This window comes from Syngnathus typhle, linkage group LG13 (genome assembly GCF_033458585.1).
Source record: "Syngnathus typhle isolate RoL2023-S1 ecotype Sweden linkage group LG13, RoL_Styp_1.0, whole genome shotgun sequence".
In the NCBI taxonomy this organism is placed as follows: Eukaryota; Metazoa; Chordata; class Actinopteri; order Syngnathiformes; family Syngnathidae; genus Syngnathus; species Syngnathus typhle.
Genome location: NC_083750.1, coordinates 12,847,950 through 12,863,567, shown reverse-complemented (window position 1 = coordinate 12,863,567; position 15,618 = coordinate 12,847,950). Strand labels below are relative to the sequence as shown.

Genomic DNA, 15,618 nt, shown 5'->3' with positions numbered 1-15,618 from the left:
ATATACGTATATGAGAATGAGAACTATATTAGAATAGTCAATCAAGCCTTTGTTCTCAGCTCTCAAATGTCCACTGAAATCATCGACTAACTGGCGCAGTGGTCGAAATAGGTCTGGGAAGAATAAGCCGAAAGATACAATTGTGCTCGGGGCCATATTAAATATGAAGAATCACAAATCAAACATTTAACAGCTTTTGAAACATAATAACTATCACACAATGTGTCCGTGTGAATTATGCAGGGGAGCAGCTGGTGAATGGCGTCTCTCCCTTCCTTCCATCTATCTATCAATCTATCTATCTCCAAGGACGGCTGCTTTTTGGGGTCAAGACAAGACGTTTAGTGCAGGCAAAAGGCAGGATGATCTACAGCTTGACACGCAGCGGGCTGTGTTTTACTCGGCGCTCCATCAAACGTGCGCGGCGCGACCTTCCGAACCATTCTCCTTAATACGTTTTATTGAAGGCTGCCAAAACTTTCATTTTACACCAGTTGAATATTGATTGCGAAGGATGATCTCATTTTCACTTTTATTCAATGTTTTTTTTTCTTTCAGTGTATGACATGATCATCTAATCATCATCATTCTAATGTTACCATGTGAATTGGCCGGATTAAGACTATTTGCCAGCCGCACGGCACGCACTGTGATCAATGCTTACTTTACGGTTGCCGTCGGCTGACTTGTAGGTGAGCATGTAGTTGTCGATTTCAGAGCTGGGCGGCTGCCAGGAGATGAGAGCGCTGCGGTGATTCACTTCGCTGGCTGTCAGGTTCAGAGGTGCATCCATCGCTGGGTCAAAAAAAACACCAAAAAGACAAGCAGCGGTTTCACTTCAAGAGGCCTGGCTCGGTCGGAGTACACTCTTGGAAAAACTAAATCCGAATCTCTGGCGAGAGTTTTAGGACTAACCTACACATGTAATTATGCCGCTCTTCAAGGCAAAAGACACTAAATGTACAAAGTAATATGGATTTCCAGAAGTCAAGGTTAGTTGTCCATTTGATCCACGCACGCCTTGTTAATAAGAAAACGTGTCTGGGTGGGTGGTTCACGATGAGGCCAGCCGCACCAGACGATACTATCGGCGGCAATAAAAGGAACGCTGGAAGGGAAGCAGCTGCAGCCGGAAAATGTCGCCTCAGGGCTGGAAATGAGACGCAGCGGGCAGCGTTACAACGACCAATCATTGTCTCATTGACAGATAATTGCTTACAAAAGACTTGTAGAACATTGGTGTCAAAGTCAAGGCCCGGCCCGGCCCGCCGTATCATTTGATGTGGCCCGAATTGTGCATCACTGTCACGTGTCAATATGAAAATGGAATATTGTCCAAAATTTGCAAGCAATTTTGATGACCATTTATCTTTTGGAAATATCGGAACAGTATAAAAGTCGTCTCTTATTCCAAAAGTTTATTGTGTACTGTATAGCATCTATGGCGTCATAATGACCCTCCAAAGCAAACTATGCTGACAACAGAAATGACTTTGACACCCCTGATCTAGAAGAAAAAAGAAATTCAGGTCGCTCGGGCTTTTTAGGGGACGGTTCTTTGTAGAAAAGCAGCACTGGCCCATCTCCGGCTAAGCACAAGGCGCTTCTGTCTGTTAAATATCCAGGAGCCAAAGAGGACAAAAGTCATGAGTCGCGTGCAAATGTTCTCCACATTGCCACCATCTTTGATCCCCTTTTTGCCTTTCCCACATCACCCTGAGCTTTGCCTCACCATTCCACTCCTTATCTTTTCCATTTGCTTCCTCTTCTGAGTCTTCTTATCAGAAGTTCCCATTCTGAGTGCATGTGCTATAGAATGAAGCGGGTTTATCTTGATGAAGCTTAGAACTGAGATGACAGGCGAGAATGGAGAGGTGAGTGGCCAATATATATATATTTTTTCCCCAATTAGAATACATTCACCATGAGGCATTACTTTTAGATATTTTTTTTTCAACCCAACATTGAAGCAGGGGAGCAGGTGTTCTGCTGGTCTGGCCCGGAATAGGATTGAGAAGAGCATTAACAGAGAGTATAAACAATGCTTGATGGAATAAACAGACACAGAGGCAGCAGATGGGATCATTTGTTCAAGCTTTCGAAAGGGGTTTTTCCCTCACGGGATGAGCGCACGCTTCATGATTATTCCCCCCCCCCCCCCCCCCCCCAGTTTGAAGGCCATAAAATATGAATTCCACTGGATAATGAGCAAGTCAATAGATGAATTATCTGAAGGAAATTCCAAACGTCTGTTTAATAATCAAAGAGAACACAACACAGTGAGATGTTTAAAAATCGATTCGTTTGCCTTAACTGTGTATTTGTGTATTTTCATCGGGTTGGGGTCAAGTGGTAAGACAAAGTCTGAAGCTAATGTAGCCATTTAAATGACGAGTGTGACTCCTATGCAATGTGAAATAAAACGCATGACTACAGTGTCATCAAAAAAAAAAGAAAAAAAGAAGAGTGTGATTATTGTCATTTTCGGGCATATAAACAGTTGCAGCTGTATTTTGAAATCCATATTGTTTCTATAGTGAAAATCAAAAAGCCATGAGCAGATGTCATTTCATTAGATGTGAATTTGGAAGAAATACTATTGTAATGTTTACGCGCCACAAATGTTATGGCAGATCAGTTCCATTTAAAGAGGATTGACTTTTTTAATAGCTCCTATACAGGAGTGCCTTTCCCAACCATTAAGTGTGAAATTTAACTAGCAAATAAATCTTTTGTGATCTGTCTATTTTGGAAAAGGTCTAAGACAAAGGGTAGTAGTGCAGCCTATACAAAAAAAAACAACAATGGATGAATGGAAGTGATTGTTGTTGTTTGAATCCAATTGATTTGGCTCCCTCCCACTGCGGATGCCAACAACTCAACGAGACTGATTAGGATGCCTTAAGTGAGGCTCCCCCTAGTGGTTCATGTCGACATCAAGACAGCTGCACTTCATGTCCTCTCAGCGAATAGACATTTGCCTTGTTGCTGTCAGAGGCACCGAGGAGCATCGAGGAGCATCGAGGAGCATCGAGGAGCATCGAGGAGCATCGAGGAGCATCGAGGAGCATCGAGTTAACGCTCAGCTTTCTGTTTTTCTATTCTATTTCTTTTAGTCAGGCAGGACTTGCTCTTTGGAAAACTCTCGACATATTAGCGTTACAAGGCGTTGTGTTTGCCAGCTTCATTTATGTTCTCAGGTTTGTGCTTCAGGGGAACGGTGGCGTTCCTCTGGGAATCAAACTTCCTTTGCTTGCTTCACCTTTTGCAAAAAGTTGCAGCTCGGCTCAAGCGGAAGGAAGGAAGAGCTGTTTCTAAATGCGTGACTCCTGCCTGGGAGACAGTTGGAAAGTTTTGCTTACGTGTTTGGAGGTTGGCGATGACGGTGCCGGAGGTGAGGGGTCCTTTGGTAGCATAGAGGGCTACCGAGTAGGACGTACTGGGCTTCAGATTGGACAGCTGGTGCTCTTGCTTGTTGCCCTCCACCAGAAATGTATCAGCTGTCACTAACAAAAAGGAATGAGAAGACAAACTGTCAAATACAAACATTGCATTTCATGTTTCGGCAGTTCTTTGGGAGTGCGGACAAAGGAGAAATGCTATTAGCATATGCCTACCTTGAAAAAGCGAGGGGCACTCATCTTTATTCGATACACTGATACAAGGAAAAGATGTGAAGCGTAAGACTGAATTTACACTCTGCTCCATCAAGGTTGAGTTTGAAAATTGATTTGGGAGCGAGAGAGAGCTGAGCTGAGCTGAGCTGAGCGGAGCTGAGCGGAGCGGAGCGGAGCTGAGCGGAGCGTCAGGCAAAGAAGCTGAAATAATGGAAACTGAGCAAGCCTTCACATTTGTTTTGTGCCACTTCATATAAGTCAGCTCGTGAATGATGCGCGAGCACAAAGGATTTTTCTCTTTTTGGCAGCTCCATCAGGTTGACCATATGACACGGCATCAAATGTTTTCCCGCTATACTACATTATTGACATTGTGAGCACAAACGTTGTTATCTTCATTGCAACAGCTCACCTTACGGCTAGTTTCATCAGACATCCCATTTTAACATGAGGATTGCAGATGATACATGACTATAGGATGAATAATTCATTCCCCCACCTCCACTATGAGTTGAGTCATTTAAATCATCGATTACAGCAGAATACGGGCAGGGCGGAAGAACCCGATGATCCAAATGCTAAAGGTTAATGACTGCCGACAGTGACCGAAGAGACAACATTACGCATGTCAAGTAGTTTGAAGGCAGCTTTTCTCCAGCGACTTGGCACCTCTCCAATGGAGCAAATGATAAAGGAAGACCCTGAGAGTCAGTCGCAGAGGACACGGCCCGAAAAAACCCAAACTAGCAACACTGGTTCCACCCAGCCAGCCTCACATGTTCATATGTGTCCTCTGATGATTTCCCAGTCAATTGTGGACGACTTACCTTGGTTGTGCGTGAGAGTCAGCACATAATTGTCAACGTTGGACATTGGCGGGTTCCACCTCAGCAGGGCTCCTTGCGGAGTGATGTTGAGTGCGCTCAATTCTGACGGCATGTCCATCGCTAGAAACGGAACAATGGGGGTTATTTGTACAAAGCTTCCCAAAATAAACACGGAGGCATCTCGTGCGGGGATAAGGAATGTCTTCCCAATTAGAGAGAGAGAGAGCAGCAATTAAATACCATGTTATTATTATTGTAGTCTCACTTCTGAGTGGTAATTATCGACTCCCAGGATTTGCTTTGCATTGAACAGGTTCGTAATTATGACCGGCGTGCTCAAATCTTATTCAAAGTGCTATTACTAGTGCTGAACGTCGTATGCTGAAGACGTTCACCTTCGCCTGCTGTTGCTCTAACCGCTTTCTAATTTCATTCTCACTCGGGGCCGGACGAGCCAGCACTGAATTTAAATTGGATTAAACCTTTAACCTCAATGTTTCAACCCCAATTTAGCCCTCCGGCATGTTATTTGGGCACAGCATGGAACATGGCGGGCCAACGCAGTGCAGCTTGTAGCAAATCATTCATATTGTCCTATCCTTAACGGAATTTCCAGAAGATGTCCATCTTGGCGGGATACTGCGGTCGGTGACGACTGTGAGCCCTCATCACTAGGCTGGCTGAGTAAACCTAAGTCATTAATTGCCATAAGGTTTAAGCAAATGATGCAGAGGCTCATTCCGTTAATTAGAATGGCGAGGGGGAATCCATGGAGCGGGGCCGGGGACAAAAAACAAACATACAACAACGACAAAGGGACAACTCTCTTTTATCAAGGTCTTTGATAATCCAATCAACATGCTCCATCTTCTGATTGCACTTGTGCATCACTGAACAGGGCTACGACGGGCACAAGAGGAGATCTTTTTGGAAAACGCCCACTCAAGTCAGCACTGCCATTTGCATTGCCAGTAAATAAAATGTTTGAGGACAATTCATCACCAAACTAGTTCATGAATTAAAAAAGTTCATGAACTGGTTTTGACTCAGTAATGGATACTTAACTGGGAAATTCCGAATACTCCACAAGTCACACGGAAAGTTGCATCAGGCCAAGGGAAAGTAAAAAGAATGTTTCCTTCCTTCCTTCCTTCCTTCCTTCCTTCCTTCCTTCCTTCCTTCCTTCCTTCCTTCCTTCCTTCCTTCCTTCCTTCCTTCCTTCCTTCCTTCCTTCCTTCCTTCCTTCCTTCCTTCCTTCCTTCCTTCCTTCCTTCCTTCCTTCCTTCCTTCCTTCCTTCCTTCCTTCCTTCCTTCCTTCCTTCCTTCCTTCCTTCCTTCCTTCCTATGACTAAGGGGAGGGGTGGTGCTCATGATGCTCCTCCACTTGACTTGACCTTTCGATTGCAAGTCGCCTTTGTTGTTTGCAAGGCCTGTCAGCGCATTGCACCGCGTCGTGCTAATTAAATTGACAAATTAGACGAGCTCTCTCACTGGCATGGAGTGATGCCGAAATGCCTCCACGATCGGGATTTACAGGACCCGGTCGGTCCAAGGCGTGAAGAAGCCGGTCGGGTCGCTCAGCTCAAGCCAAATGTATTTATATACAAAGTGCTGTGTCAAACTGCTTTCCTCATTTGGTATTCATCAACATACTTTGGATTTCATGCCGTTGAGCATCCTGCACCGAGCTACGTGTTCTTGGGGAAGATGATAAATAAGGCAGACGTTAACGGCTTTTCTTCCAACTCCGGTGTTGGGAGGTGAGATCATTTATTAAAGGTCCTGACATTTTGCATATGAGGCCCATTGTTAGTCGTTAAACATCTCATCACAAAGCCCATTTACTCTCAAGCCAAAACCGTTTCTCCTAAATGCCACTACATTAAGTGTTTGGTGGCAAAATGAAAGATGGCTCCTTGCTTTTTTTCCTTTTTGAACTGCTCTGATAATTAAACAACAGTCATTGCACTTTTGGATGACGATGCGAAATACCAAGTGTGCTATTAAGTTAAGAAGTGACATTCAAGGATCCCCGCCCGGCGTGATGAGAATGTTACTTATCAATTCGAATTCATTCACTGTTGAAATGAATCGGTCGGTGACGTCTATAGTCGTCAATGGGAGTGACCGGGCTAACTATCTTGACCACGCTATGTTCTTTTAAATCGATGACATTCTATTCTTCCATTACAGTCTGCTCGTATTGTTAGCTCAAGAATAACTTGAGCTTGATATTTTCCCTGCTTCGATGCATTCTTCAACTTGGCTTTTCTTTGTGAATCACATCTCATTGACATGCAAACACACCTTCTACCCTACTCTCCTGAGCTCCCTTCAGCTTCCTCTTCCTCTCCCTCCCTAGCTCTCTCCCTCACAACCCTACCTCCCCCCCTCCCTTTGGAATTCTTTGAATGAGAAGAACTGCGTTGCATATTCCCGTGCATTCATGTGGAAGCACGCTATGCCGCTTGATTCCTATTGGAAAAAATAATCAGAAAGTATTAGGGGAGATTTTTTATTTTTTTTTTAGAACGGTGCAATGAAGTGAAAGAGCGGAAAAGTGTGCAAGGAGGTGCAAAGATTCAAAAGGATAGACGTGAGGCGAAAGGATAAAGAGGGTGCGTGCGTGTGCGTGCTGCGAGATGGACTGCGGAATAGATTCGCAATTACTCGGTCAGGGGGTCGACATTTTCATCTCTGGCCACAATGCCAGCTGTACCCTTTCATTTTCTCTCTTGTTTGCGCAGTGTGAAGAGCTTCTTGGAAGTGTGTACTCACATCTTGTGCACTGCTAGTGTGTATTCCAGTTTTGATGTTAACTCTTTGCGACAAGACAGCGAAGGATGGCGACTTACCTGTGAAGACCGAGGCGCTGAGCATTTTGCTCTCCTGGCTCCCCCTGACAGCGTTCAGACTGATCTCATACTCGGTAGCAGGGAAGAGACCGGACAAAGTGTAGTTGGTCACGTCGCTGTCAATCACAACGCTGTCCACTCGACCTGCGGGAACACTCAGTCCAGTCAGCTTTGCTGGCGTGTCCAATTGGAAATACATCTACGATTCAATCATAGTGAAGCAGCACTAAAAGATTGATCGCTATAATGGAAGACCATCATTAAGATTCAGCGGCAAAAGATGACGACGCTACTAAATCATATTAAAATATGGCAAATGAAATACCTCGGGCTGACTGGTAGGAAAGCTTATAATATTCAAATGGAGCCAGCGGCTTGATCCACGAAATGGTCACGATGTCCTCGGCCACGGCGGACACCGTCATCTGCTTGGGTGGGTCCATACCTACGGCGACAAGGCAGACTTTGGCTACAAACACACACACCCAGAAGAATGGGACACTCTGCGTTATTATCTGAAGAAGCATTCGTCTACTTTGGAGTAGTGTTATTTCGATTCCGTTTGTATGTATAGCTGCTGCTCCCCCCCGATCAATTTGTTTACCCGACTATCGAGCGACTGCGCAAAGGTTACAGCGCAGACGATGTGAGCAACCAAGTCATCTGATGGCTGTTACTTAGCTATTAACGCTATCAACGGAAGGAAGTACAAGTGATGGAGGTCATGAAGAGGAGGAACTTCTTTCTCTTAGCTCAGGGAAAAAGCAGCAGCACGGGCACCACTTGAAATGAAAAGAATAACGAGGAGTATTCATGAGAAGAGGGGGGTCATTTATTATTCCTGCCTTTGAAATCATTTCATTTCCACTTCTTATAAATGTTGGGCCCACACGAGTATGGTTACCATACTAATTGTGTTTGCGCTGGTAAAAGTACAACTGTGTTTTGTTTACGATTGAATGAGTCTTCCCTTCGAGGCAAGACAGGAGCAAAATGGAAAAAGATCAGACGGAAATGTGATTCCCTTTTCATTTGCTCCGTGTAAAACCATTCATGATGATTCAGCATTGGTCTTGATTGAAAAAACAACAAAGTCACTGGGATAAAACAAAAAATAAACGAATGAGAATCAAATAAAAGACTGTGTGGATAATTGAGAGGCTCCATTCATGAAGTGCACTTTTGGGGACTCTCCACGCTTTGCTTTTTAGCCACAGCTTTTTGTACAAAGGAAATCATAAGTGTATTAGAGTAAAACACTGAATTGTATATCCTATTTTGATTCTGCTGGAAAATTGCCCTTTTTTTTTGGTTGGAGCTCTGCGATCATTCACTGCAGTTTGCTTTGACATTTGTGATACTCAAACTATTTGAGTTGATTCGGCTTGCAAGAAAAACTAGCATTGCAAATCAACTTATTTTTGGTTTCATTTCTACGCATGCGGGCGAGGCTCGCTAGGGGCGAACGGGAGTGTGAAGCGCGCCCGAGTCTTTTCCATCCAATGGTGGTGGGGGGGGGGGGGGGGGGGGCATCTCACCTGTCGTGAGGGACGCCGTAATGGGATCGGAGGTGACGTCCCCCTGTATTGTGAATAGGCTGATGGTATAGTGAGTGGAGGGAAGCAGCCCTTGCACCAACGACCTCGTCTTGGAGCCTTCCAGGGTCACCTTGGAGGTGTCGCTGCCATCGGCTGAGCTGTAGCTCAGGATGAAGACATCAGCGGGCGGCGCCGGCGAGCTCCACGCCACCAGCACCGAGTCGAAAGTCACCTCCGACAAGTACAGGTGGGAAACGGGCCTGATCCCTGAAGGGATATGGATTAAATGTCACCCCGGCGTCTCCGAGGAAGCGGGGAAAAGAGGAGCGAGATGGAAATGGAGAAGCCACGCCGGTGATGGATGGATGGATGGATGGATGGATGGGTGGAAGCGGCCGGCCAAATTAGCCTCGGGTGCCATGTTGATCAGGCAGACCAGAGTCATGAGGACGTGATGATTTAATGGCTCATGAAAAGGAGAGGCTAATTGCATTGATGTGCCATAAAGGTGAAGTTGTGATAAGATTGATCAGCAAAAGAAAATGGGGAAAAGCCATGCCATGATGGAAGCAGCAGATGTTGCTGTCAAAACGGATGACTTGGACAGCTAATGATGAAGTCAACCAACATGAGAGCAAAAGGAAGATGGATGGAGTTGAAACCGCTGCTGTAAGTGCACATTAGATTGAGCGTGCAGTCAAACGGAAGGTGCATCGAGCAAACTTAAAAGCTTTTGATGGTACACCTCAAGAGTATGTTTGAGTTCCTCCGGGCACAGATAATTTGATGTTACGAGTGAAGTGGATGAAAAGATGACATCCAATTAAGGCTTTTCATCCTCCTGATCTTGCAGCTTATCACCGCTCCCAACGGCCACGGTTAGAACGGCGTTAGTCGCGGACGGACGACGTGAAATGATGAAGTCACACGTCACCATGATGATGACGACAACTGCTATCATGAACAATCAAGTGATCGAGGTGAGGAGAAAAAGACAAGTACTCAAGTGCATCATGATGGGATGGCTGAATGGAATGGAAAAAAGGCAGAGGACAATGAAAAGGCCCACTGCAAATTGGGCCAAAGTCAAATCTATTAATAGGTTCTTTAAACCCTGCTTGTAATGGACCTGCATCTTTTTTTAAGTATGACTCACCTTATGGTCATTAAATTCACACTCGGATCTTTTTCATTCGAAATATATTCATGTGTGGGTTTTGAAAAAATCCAAACTGCCTGAAACTTAAGAGAAATACAAACACGCCGAGAATCCCCTTTTTGATTAGCAAGGTGTCGTCTAAAATGAAAATCCTTAGCGATGGTGTCCCCAAAGATTCAATGTTGAATCAAGATTTATAGTGGCAAATTCTTACGTGTGGTCAAACTAAAACAAAAAAAACGACAAAAATCTCAGCAAATTTGGCTTTTGCCACGTCATCATTTTGTGAGAAAGGAACTAAGTTGAAGTAAGAAGAGGAGCTTCGCCCACATACATACTGTAGCGGTATCAAAAGGAAACCTCTTTGCTGCCATCTTGTAATTGCAAATCATTTGGGAAAATGGGCACCTGTGAAGGCATCTATGGAAGCCACGTTGCTCTGCTGTCTCCCCCTCTTTGCTGCCACTGTGATGGTGTATTCGGTCCCGGGTTCCAAGTCGCTCAAAGTGGCGGTGCTTTCGCCTCTTGGCACAGTCAACTATTTGGGCCAAAGAAAATGTTCAACTGCATTTTCATCCAAAAGTATATGTGTACCTCAGTAGTCGCGCCCGAGGAGGACGTATAGGTGACTTTGTAGAAGTCAATGGGGCCTTGGACCACGCCCCACATCAGGGTGATGCTGTTGTCTGTAGATGCCGTCACGGTAAGATCCATTGGCACGTCCAGACCTGGCACAGGACACATTTTGGAAAAGTCACCAGTGAGGCAGATACAATTGTGATCTTTTACACTTTTAGCATTCAAAGGTGTGCCATTGAGATGTTTGTCTTTCTTTTCCAGTCATTTTTCTAAGCCTTTAAAAAGGTCCATTTTTTGATCCCGGGATGGCATATGTCTTGTGAATATACTCGGTTGTCACAGAGAGCACCTCGACCGACATCCCATAAAGCTTTCCGACCATGACGTCTTTCCAATTCACGGGGGCACAAATGCGATGAAAAGGAGCTGCAGTCACGCTTGTGTGCGTCATTACAGAGGGATCATTCTTTCCTTGACAGGAGAAGCTGCACTTTCTGTGTTAAAAAGCTCTTTTCATAAATCACCATCAATACAGACACTCCAGTCATGTTTTGGCACTCTTAAAGTGCAAAGACAATCACGTGGCGCCTTTTAAAATCAAAATCCAAAGACAGTAAATCTTTTCGGTCAGTGCAGCTAAGACCCCGATATTTCATCGATTCACTCATCAGGAGATGGAGCTGTTCATGCTCGGGAACTCACAGTTGAACGGGGTGAAAAGCTGGATCCTCCCAATGAAAGGATGCCATTCCACCAGAGAATTAGCGTGAAAAGACATTTAGCCATTCCATCAAGTGCAACGTGAGTGTTTGTCAGGTGACGCAAACAGGACTGATTTTAGAATACATTGAGAAATGTCATTCGCTAATAAATAATGACATTTCGAAATATACATTTCGGTGCTTCTTCTTTCACCAACTCCCTTGGTTTTTTTTACTACAACGACATTTAATGATATCATTTTTGAGGTGTCATCACGATGAGTTTGGGGAGGGGGGTCCCTTGGCCGCTGCTCACATTGAGCAAGCTGTCGTCAAATGAACGTCACATCTCATGGCACTTATTTTTTTCCCCGCTGATGTCACCCACCCGTCCTGGCGTTCATAGTGGCCGATGTGCTCTGGTTGCTGCCTCTCATGGCAGAAATGCCGATACCGTACTCGGTGGCGGGCAGCAGGTCTGAAACGCAATCAATGAATTCATTCATCAATCAACCAACCTGTTGCTTTCAAAATGTATCTGTACAAACATAATCAGTAACGGCATAGAAGCCACCCACCCCGGCATGTAGAACATTTCCTTCAGTTGATGAGCTCGCCAATTTGTTGACACTTACCAGTGAGAGTGGTCTTTGTGCTTGCGCCTTCATTTCGTGGTACAATGACTTTTTCGTACTGATCGCCAGCCAGCGTGCTGTACACCACCTGGTAGGCTTCCACCTAAACGTGCACATCATAAAAAAAAGCGGTATTAAAACTATTGATCACCTCAATATTGATTGTTTTTGAACGTGAAGACTTGGAACTAACAAACAGAAAGACAAAGTGATTCTATGGGTCAAAACAACCACTTTGTCATTTACAGACAGCCCTTGTTGGAAAAGAAAGTTGGACCAAAACTTTGGGCAAAAGTCTCGGAAAGGCAAAATGTTTGCGTGACAAGGATTTGTGAGGCCAGGTGCATCTGTGACACAAATCACTTTCTGCTCAGACATTTGTTGTCTCGATCAAGATCGATTTTCTTATTGGCTAATTAACACTTTTTATACATACGGGACCCAAGGACGATCAAATAACACTTGAAAAGGACTCCAAAGCGTTAATACAGGTTTAATAATGATAACGTCCATAAAATGGATTGCCATTTCCGATGGGAAATTTGTGTCGTATGGATTGGTTTGTTGTTTCGATTTGCACTCTGCAGAATGATGAAAGATGGAAACGGTTGCTACGTCAGCAAAGCGCACAATGGGCTGACCTGCGCCTCACTGTTGTCCCATTCCAACTCCAGGCTGGTGGAGGTCTTGGAGATGAGACGCAGGTTCTTGGGCGCGTCAATCTCTGAGAAAAACCAGAAAGCTGACAACGTTGAGGACACTGAGACTGTTGCTCAAGGGGTGGGGGGGGAGAGTGTACAGGCAGACATCAGCAATCAGCAGCCGTCACTGCAATCATTCCCACGTGCATGCATGAACCCGTTGAGCACAAGATCATATCCGCTATGCAAACTTTACGGGCATCTGCCAAATGACCTTGAACAGCGCGGCGCACGGGGCCCTCCGTATGTCATCAACAGTTCTATTCCCGGAGGCGGGCTCAGGATAGCGCGCAGCATGATGAGCGCATCTGCTTGCTGTCAGCCCTCACCGGTTGTAAATTCAATGGAAATGGATCCGCTGGTGTTCCCGTCCCTCACGCCGCTCACAGACACCTCATAACGGGAACCGGGGCGGAGGACCTTCACAACAAAATGAAATCAGGGGCGGGCCAAAATCTGCAGTCAAGGGCCGCCACATTTCATCTTTATAACAACAGATAGACATTTGGCGATGAGGTCAAAAGAAAACAAATGGCTAAACAAACTTGAAAATAAAGAAAGAGGAAAAAGAATGGAATAAAAATAGCACACTCACCTGCAGGGTGTACTGGCTAAGCGTGGGCTGGAGGCGGAAGGTAGTGCGCGGGCCCTCGCCTCCCACCAGGCCGTAACGCAGGACAATTTGATCAATCTTGGCTTTTGGCGGCGTCCACTCGAGGAATGCGACCGTGTCTGACACATCGCGCACAATCAGCTGAGTGGGGCCGTCGATCACTGCAAAACAAGAACGTCTGGAAACTGAAGAGGGAAACAAACGGCTTCAACGCTATTGCACACAGGTCTCAATGAATGCAAATATCAGAGAGAAGTTCCTTTCATTTCATTTCTGCACCTTTTCTTTTCAAGTCTGATATGACGTTTGAGAAATCTTTTCCAAGGTGTCAACGTTCCACGCTGCGGTGGCATTTTCAGCCGTGCGTGTTGACCCGCGGGGGGACTGAATGGCATGTTTACCACAATGTGCAAAAAGGGAAGCACATTCTCCTCAAAAGGACTTCTCTGAGCTTTCTTGGGTGGAAAGGAAAAAAAAAAAAAAAGTCCTGGACTCGAATTTGACTGGTCTACCTTCTTCCTTGATGCAGTCACAATTGGGCCCTTGGGCCTCGTCCTAGAAAAAGAGCCTCAGGAAGAAAACAGCAAAAGCGCCTCTGGTTGTTTCTTTGGACACCTCATCATACTTCCCCTTCTCTAAGGAAGAATAGTATATTTTTCTCGTAAATAACCAAGTGCCTTCAACAGACTTCTCTTAACGCTCTTACGGTAACCAATCAGGTCTTTTCTCATGAGCGGTCATGAAATATTAACTGGCGAGCGGCATTAAAGTCGACTTAATTACAGCTCGTAACTTGATCCGCAGTCCTGACAGGAAATTGATGGTGTTTGGACTACGGAGATGAGACTCTCAAATTTGATGAACAACTTTTGAATTGAATCTATACGAGATGCGTTCATGAAGCCAGCTGGATAAAGAGTAAAGGTGATACATCATCGGGACAGAGGCGGCTCATCCGTGTGTGTGTGTGTGTGTGTGTGTGCGTGCGCAATATTTCATATTAATATGAGATTACTTTTGCCGCCATTGAATGTGATTTTGTAACTTTGTTTGAAGAAGTAGAGCGAGAATGGGATTCAATACGTACGTGTGGTGACGGTGGCGGTAAAGGGCTGACTCCGACCTTGGTCTCGGAGTGCCACCAGGCTGACTGTGTACTCCTCGCCCGGTCTCAGACCAGTTTGCACAAAGGACGTGATGGTGCTCGGCAGCTGGGCAGTCATCCCGCCATCGTTGTCCTGGGGGGGGGGGAAAAACAAAACAAAACAAAGATTGGGTTGTTTGGCATACAAAGCCAAAATTCTGCTCACTGCTTGGTCACCAGACGCTCAAAGCAGAAGGTTGCAGACACACTCCATTCCGAAAGACAGACACCTGCATCTGCTCCCAAAACAAAAGCCCGCAGGACAAAGGCTCGTGTGGCGGGACATCAAAAGTGTCATTACAGATGCAATCTATTGAAATGAGTCACAGGATGGGCAAGCGACAACAACAAGCGTGATGTTTGAATATGATCCCGTGCCCAGACTCAGGCAGACATGGCGACATGATACAAAATGATCAGTCCTAATTTCCTCCTACAGAGTGTCACTTTAATACTGAACAGTCAGTCCATTAAAATTGAATTGCCCTGGTGTGCTTTTAGTCATCCAAAAATATTTTGGCCTTGATTTGGTTTAGCTGATGACGCTCGAGGCAGCATCTTTGGTTGGTCGATTAAAAGAGAAAGGTCAGCTTTGGATACTTTTGCTAATAGAGGTTAGATGTGTTTTCATCACGGGCTAAATTAAAGTATGGTTGCCCTCGGGGAGATGTTTATGAAGACGAAAACACAAATGTATGATTGGATTTTAAGGAAAGTTTGTTTTCTTTATCGGAAATCCTGAGGTACTCCATACTGTCATTTGGAGACACTGCAATTTATTAGAATTGTTTTTGATGGCTAACTAGTTTTGCACACAAACATGTTGACACCTGCACATTTGAGAGTAAGGTTCCCAACCAAATATTATTATTTTGATTATTTATTTATTTATTCTTATTTTAAATTTGATCATTTCTAATAAGATCCTGTTTAATAAGCTATTCAATGTTTCAAACTTGAAGGAGCATTAAAAAATGATGAGAAGCCTTCCAAGTGATATAGTATCTCACTGCTGCATAATGTATCACAAGCTGTTGGGAAGTACAGCCAACAAAATGCTGCTGCAAAGTATCCGCCGCATGCTCGTCTCTCTCTCCGTCTGTCTGTCTGTCTCTCTCTCTCTCTCTCTCTCTCTCAAGGTTGACATGCAATTTGAGGTGCGTGTGAGCCAGCCACGAGCATCATTGAGCACAACTTTACAAAGATGCTTCATTATGCATTGTGATCTTTGAACTGAAATCGAAAACAT

The 15,618-nt window shown here is 44.9% G+C and overlaps 1 protein-coding gene across 1 annotated transcript in view; it reads right to left on the bottom strand.

The window, feature by feature from the left end:
- tnr (tenascin R (restrictin, janusin)) overlaps positions 1-15,618 on the bottom strand; it is a 60,064-nt gene that overhangs the window by 7,016 nt on the left and 37,430 nt on the right. Inside the window, exons 11-24 of the mRNA XM_061296159.1 lie at positions 14,313-14,463; positions 13,208-13,386; positions 12,942-13,032; positions 12,553-12,635; positions 11,912-12,014; positions 11,665-11,754; positions 10,591-10,724; positions 10,405-10,534; positions 8,838-9,104; positions 7,625-7,744; positions 7,300-7,443; positions 4,445-4,564; positions 3,363-3,506; positions 665-795 (exon numbers count right to left, since the gene is read on the bottom strand). Of these exons, the coding sequence (XP_061152143.1) occupies positions 665-795; positions 3,363-3,506; positions 4,445-4,564; positions 7,300-7,443; positions 7,625-7,744; positions 8,838-9,104; positions 10,405-10,534; positions 10,591-10,724; positions 11,665-11,754; positions 11,912-12,014; positions 12,553-12,635; positions 12,942-13,032; positions 13,208-13,386; positions 14,313-14,463 (1,887 nt within the window). The remainder of the gene's footprint in view (positions 1-664; positions 796-3,362; positions 3,507-4,444; positions 4,565-7,299; positions 7,444-7,624; positions 7,745-8,837; positions 9,105-10,404; positions 10,535-10,590; positions 10,725-11,664; positions 11,755-11,911; positions 12,015-12,552; positions 12,636-12,941; positions 13,033-13,207; positions 13,387-14,312; positions 14,464-15,618) is intronic.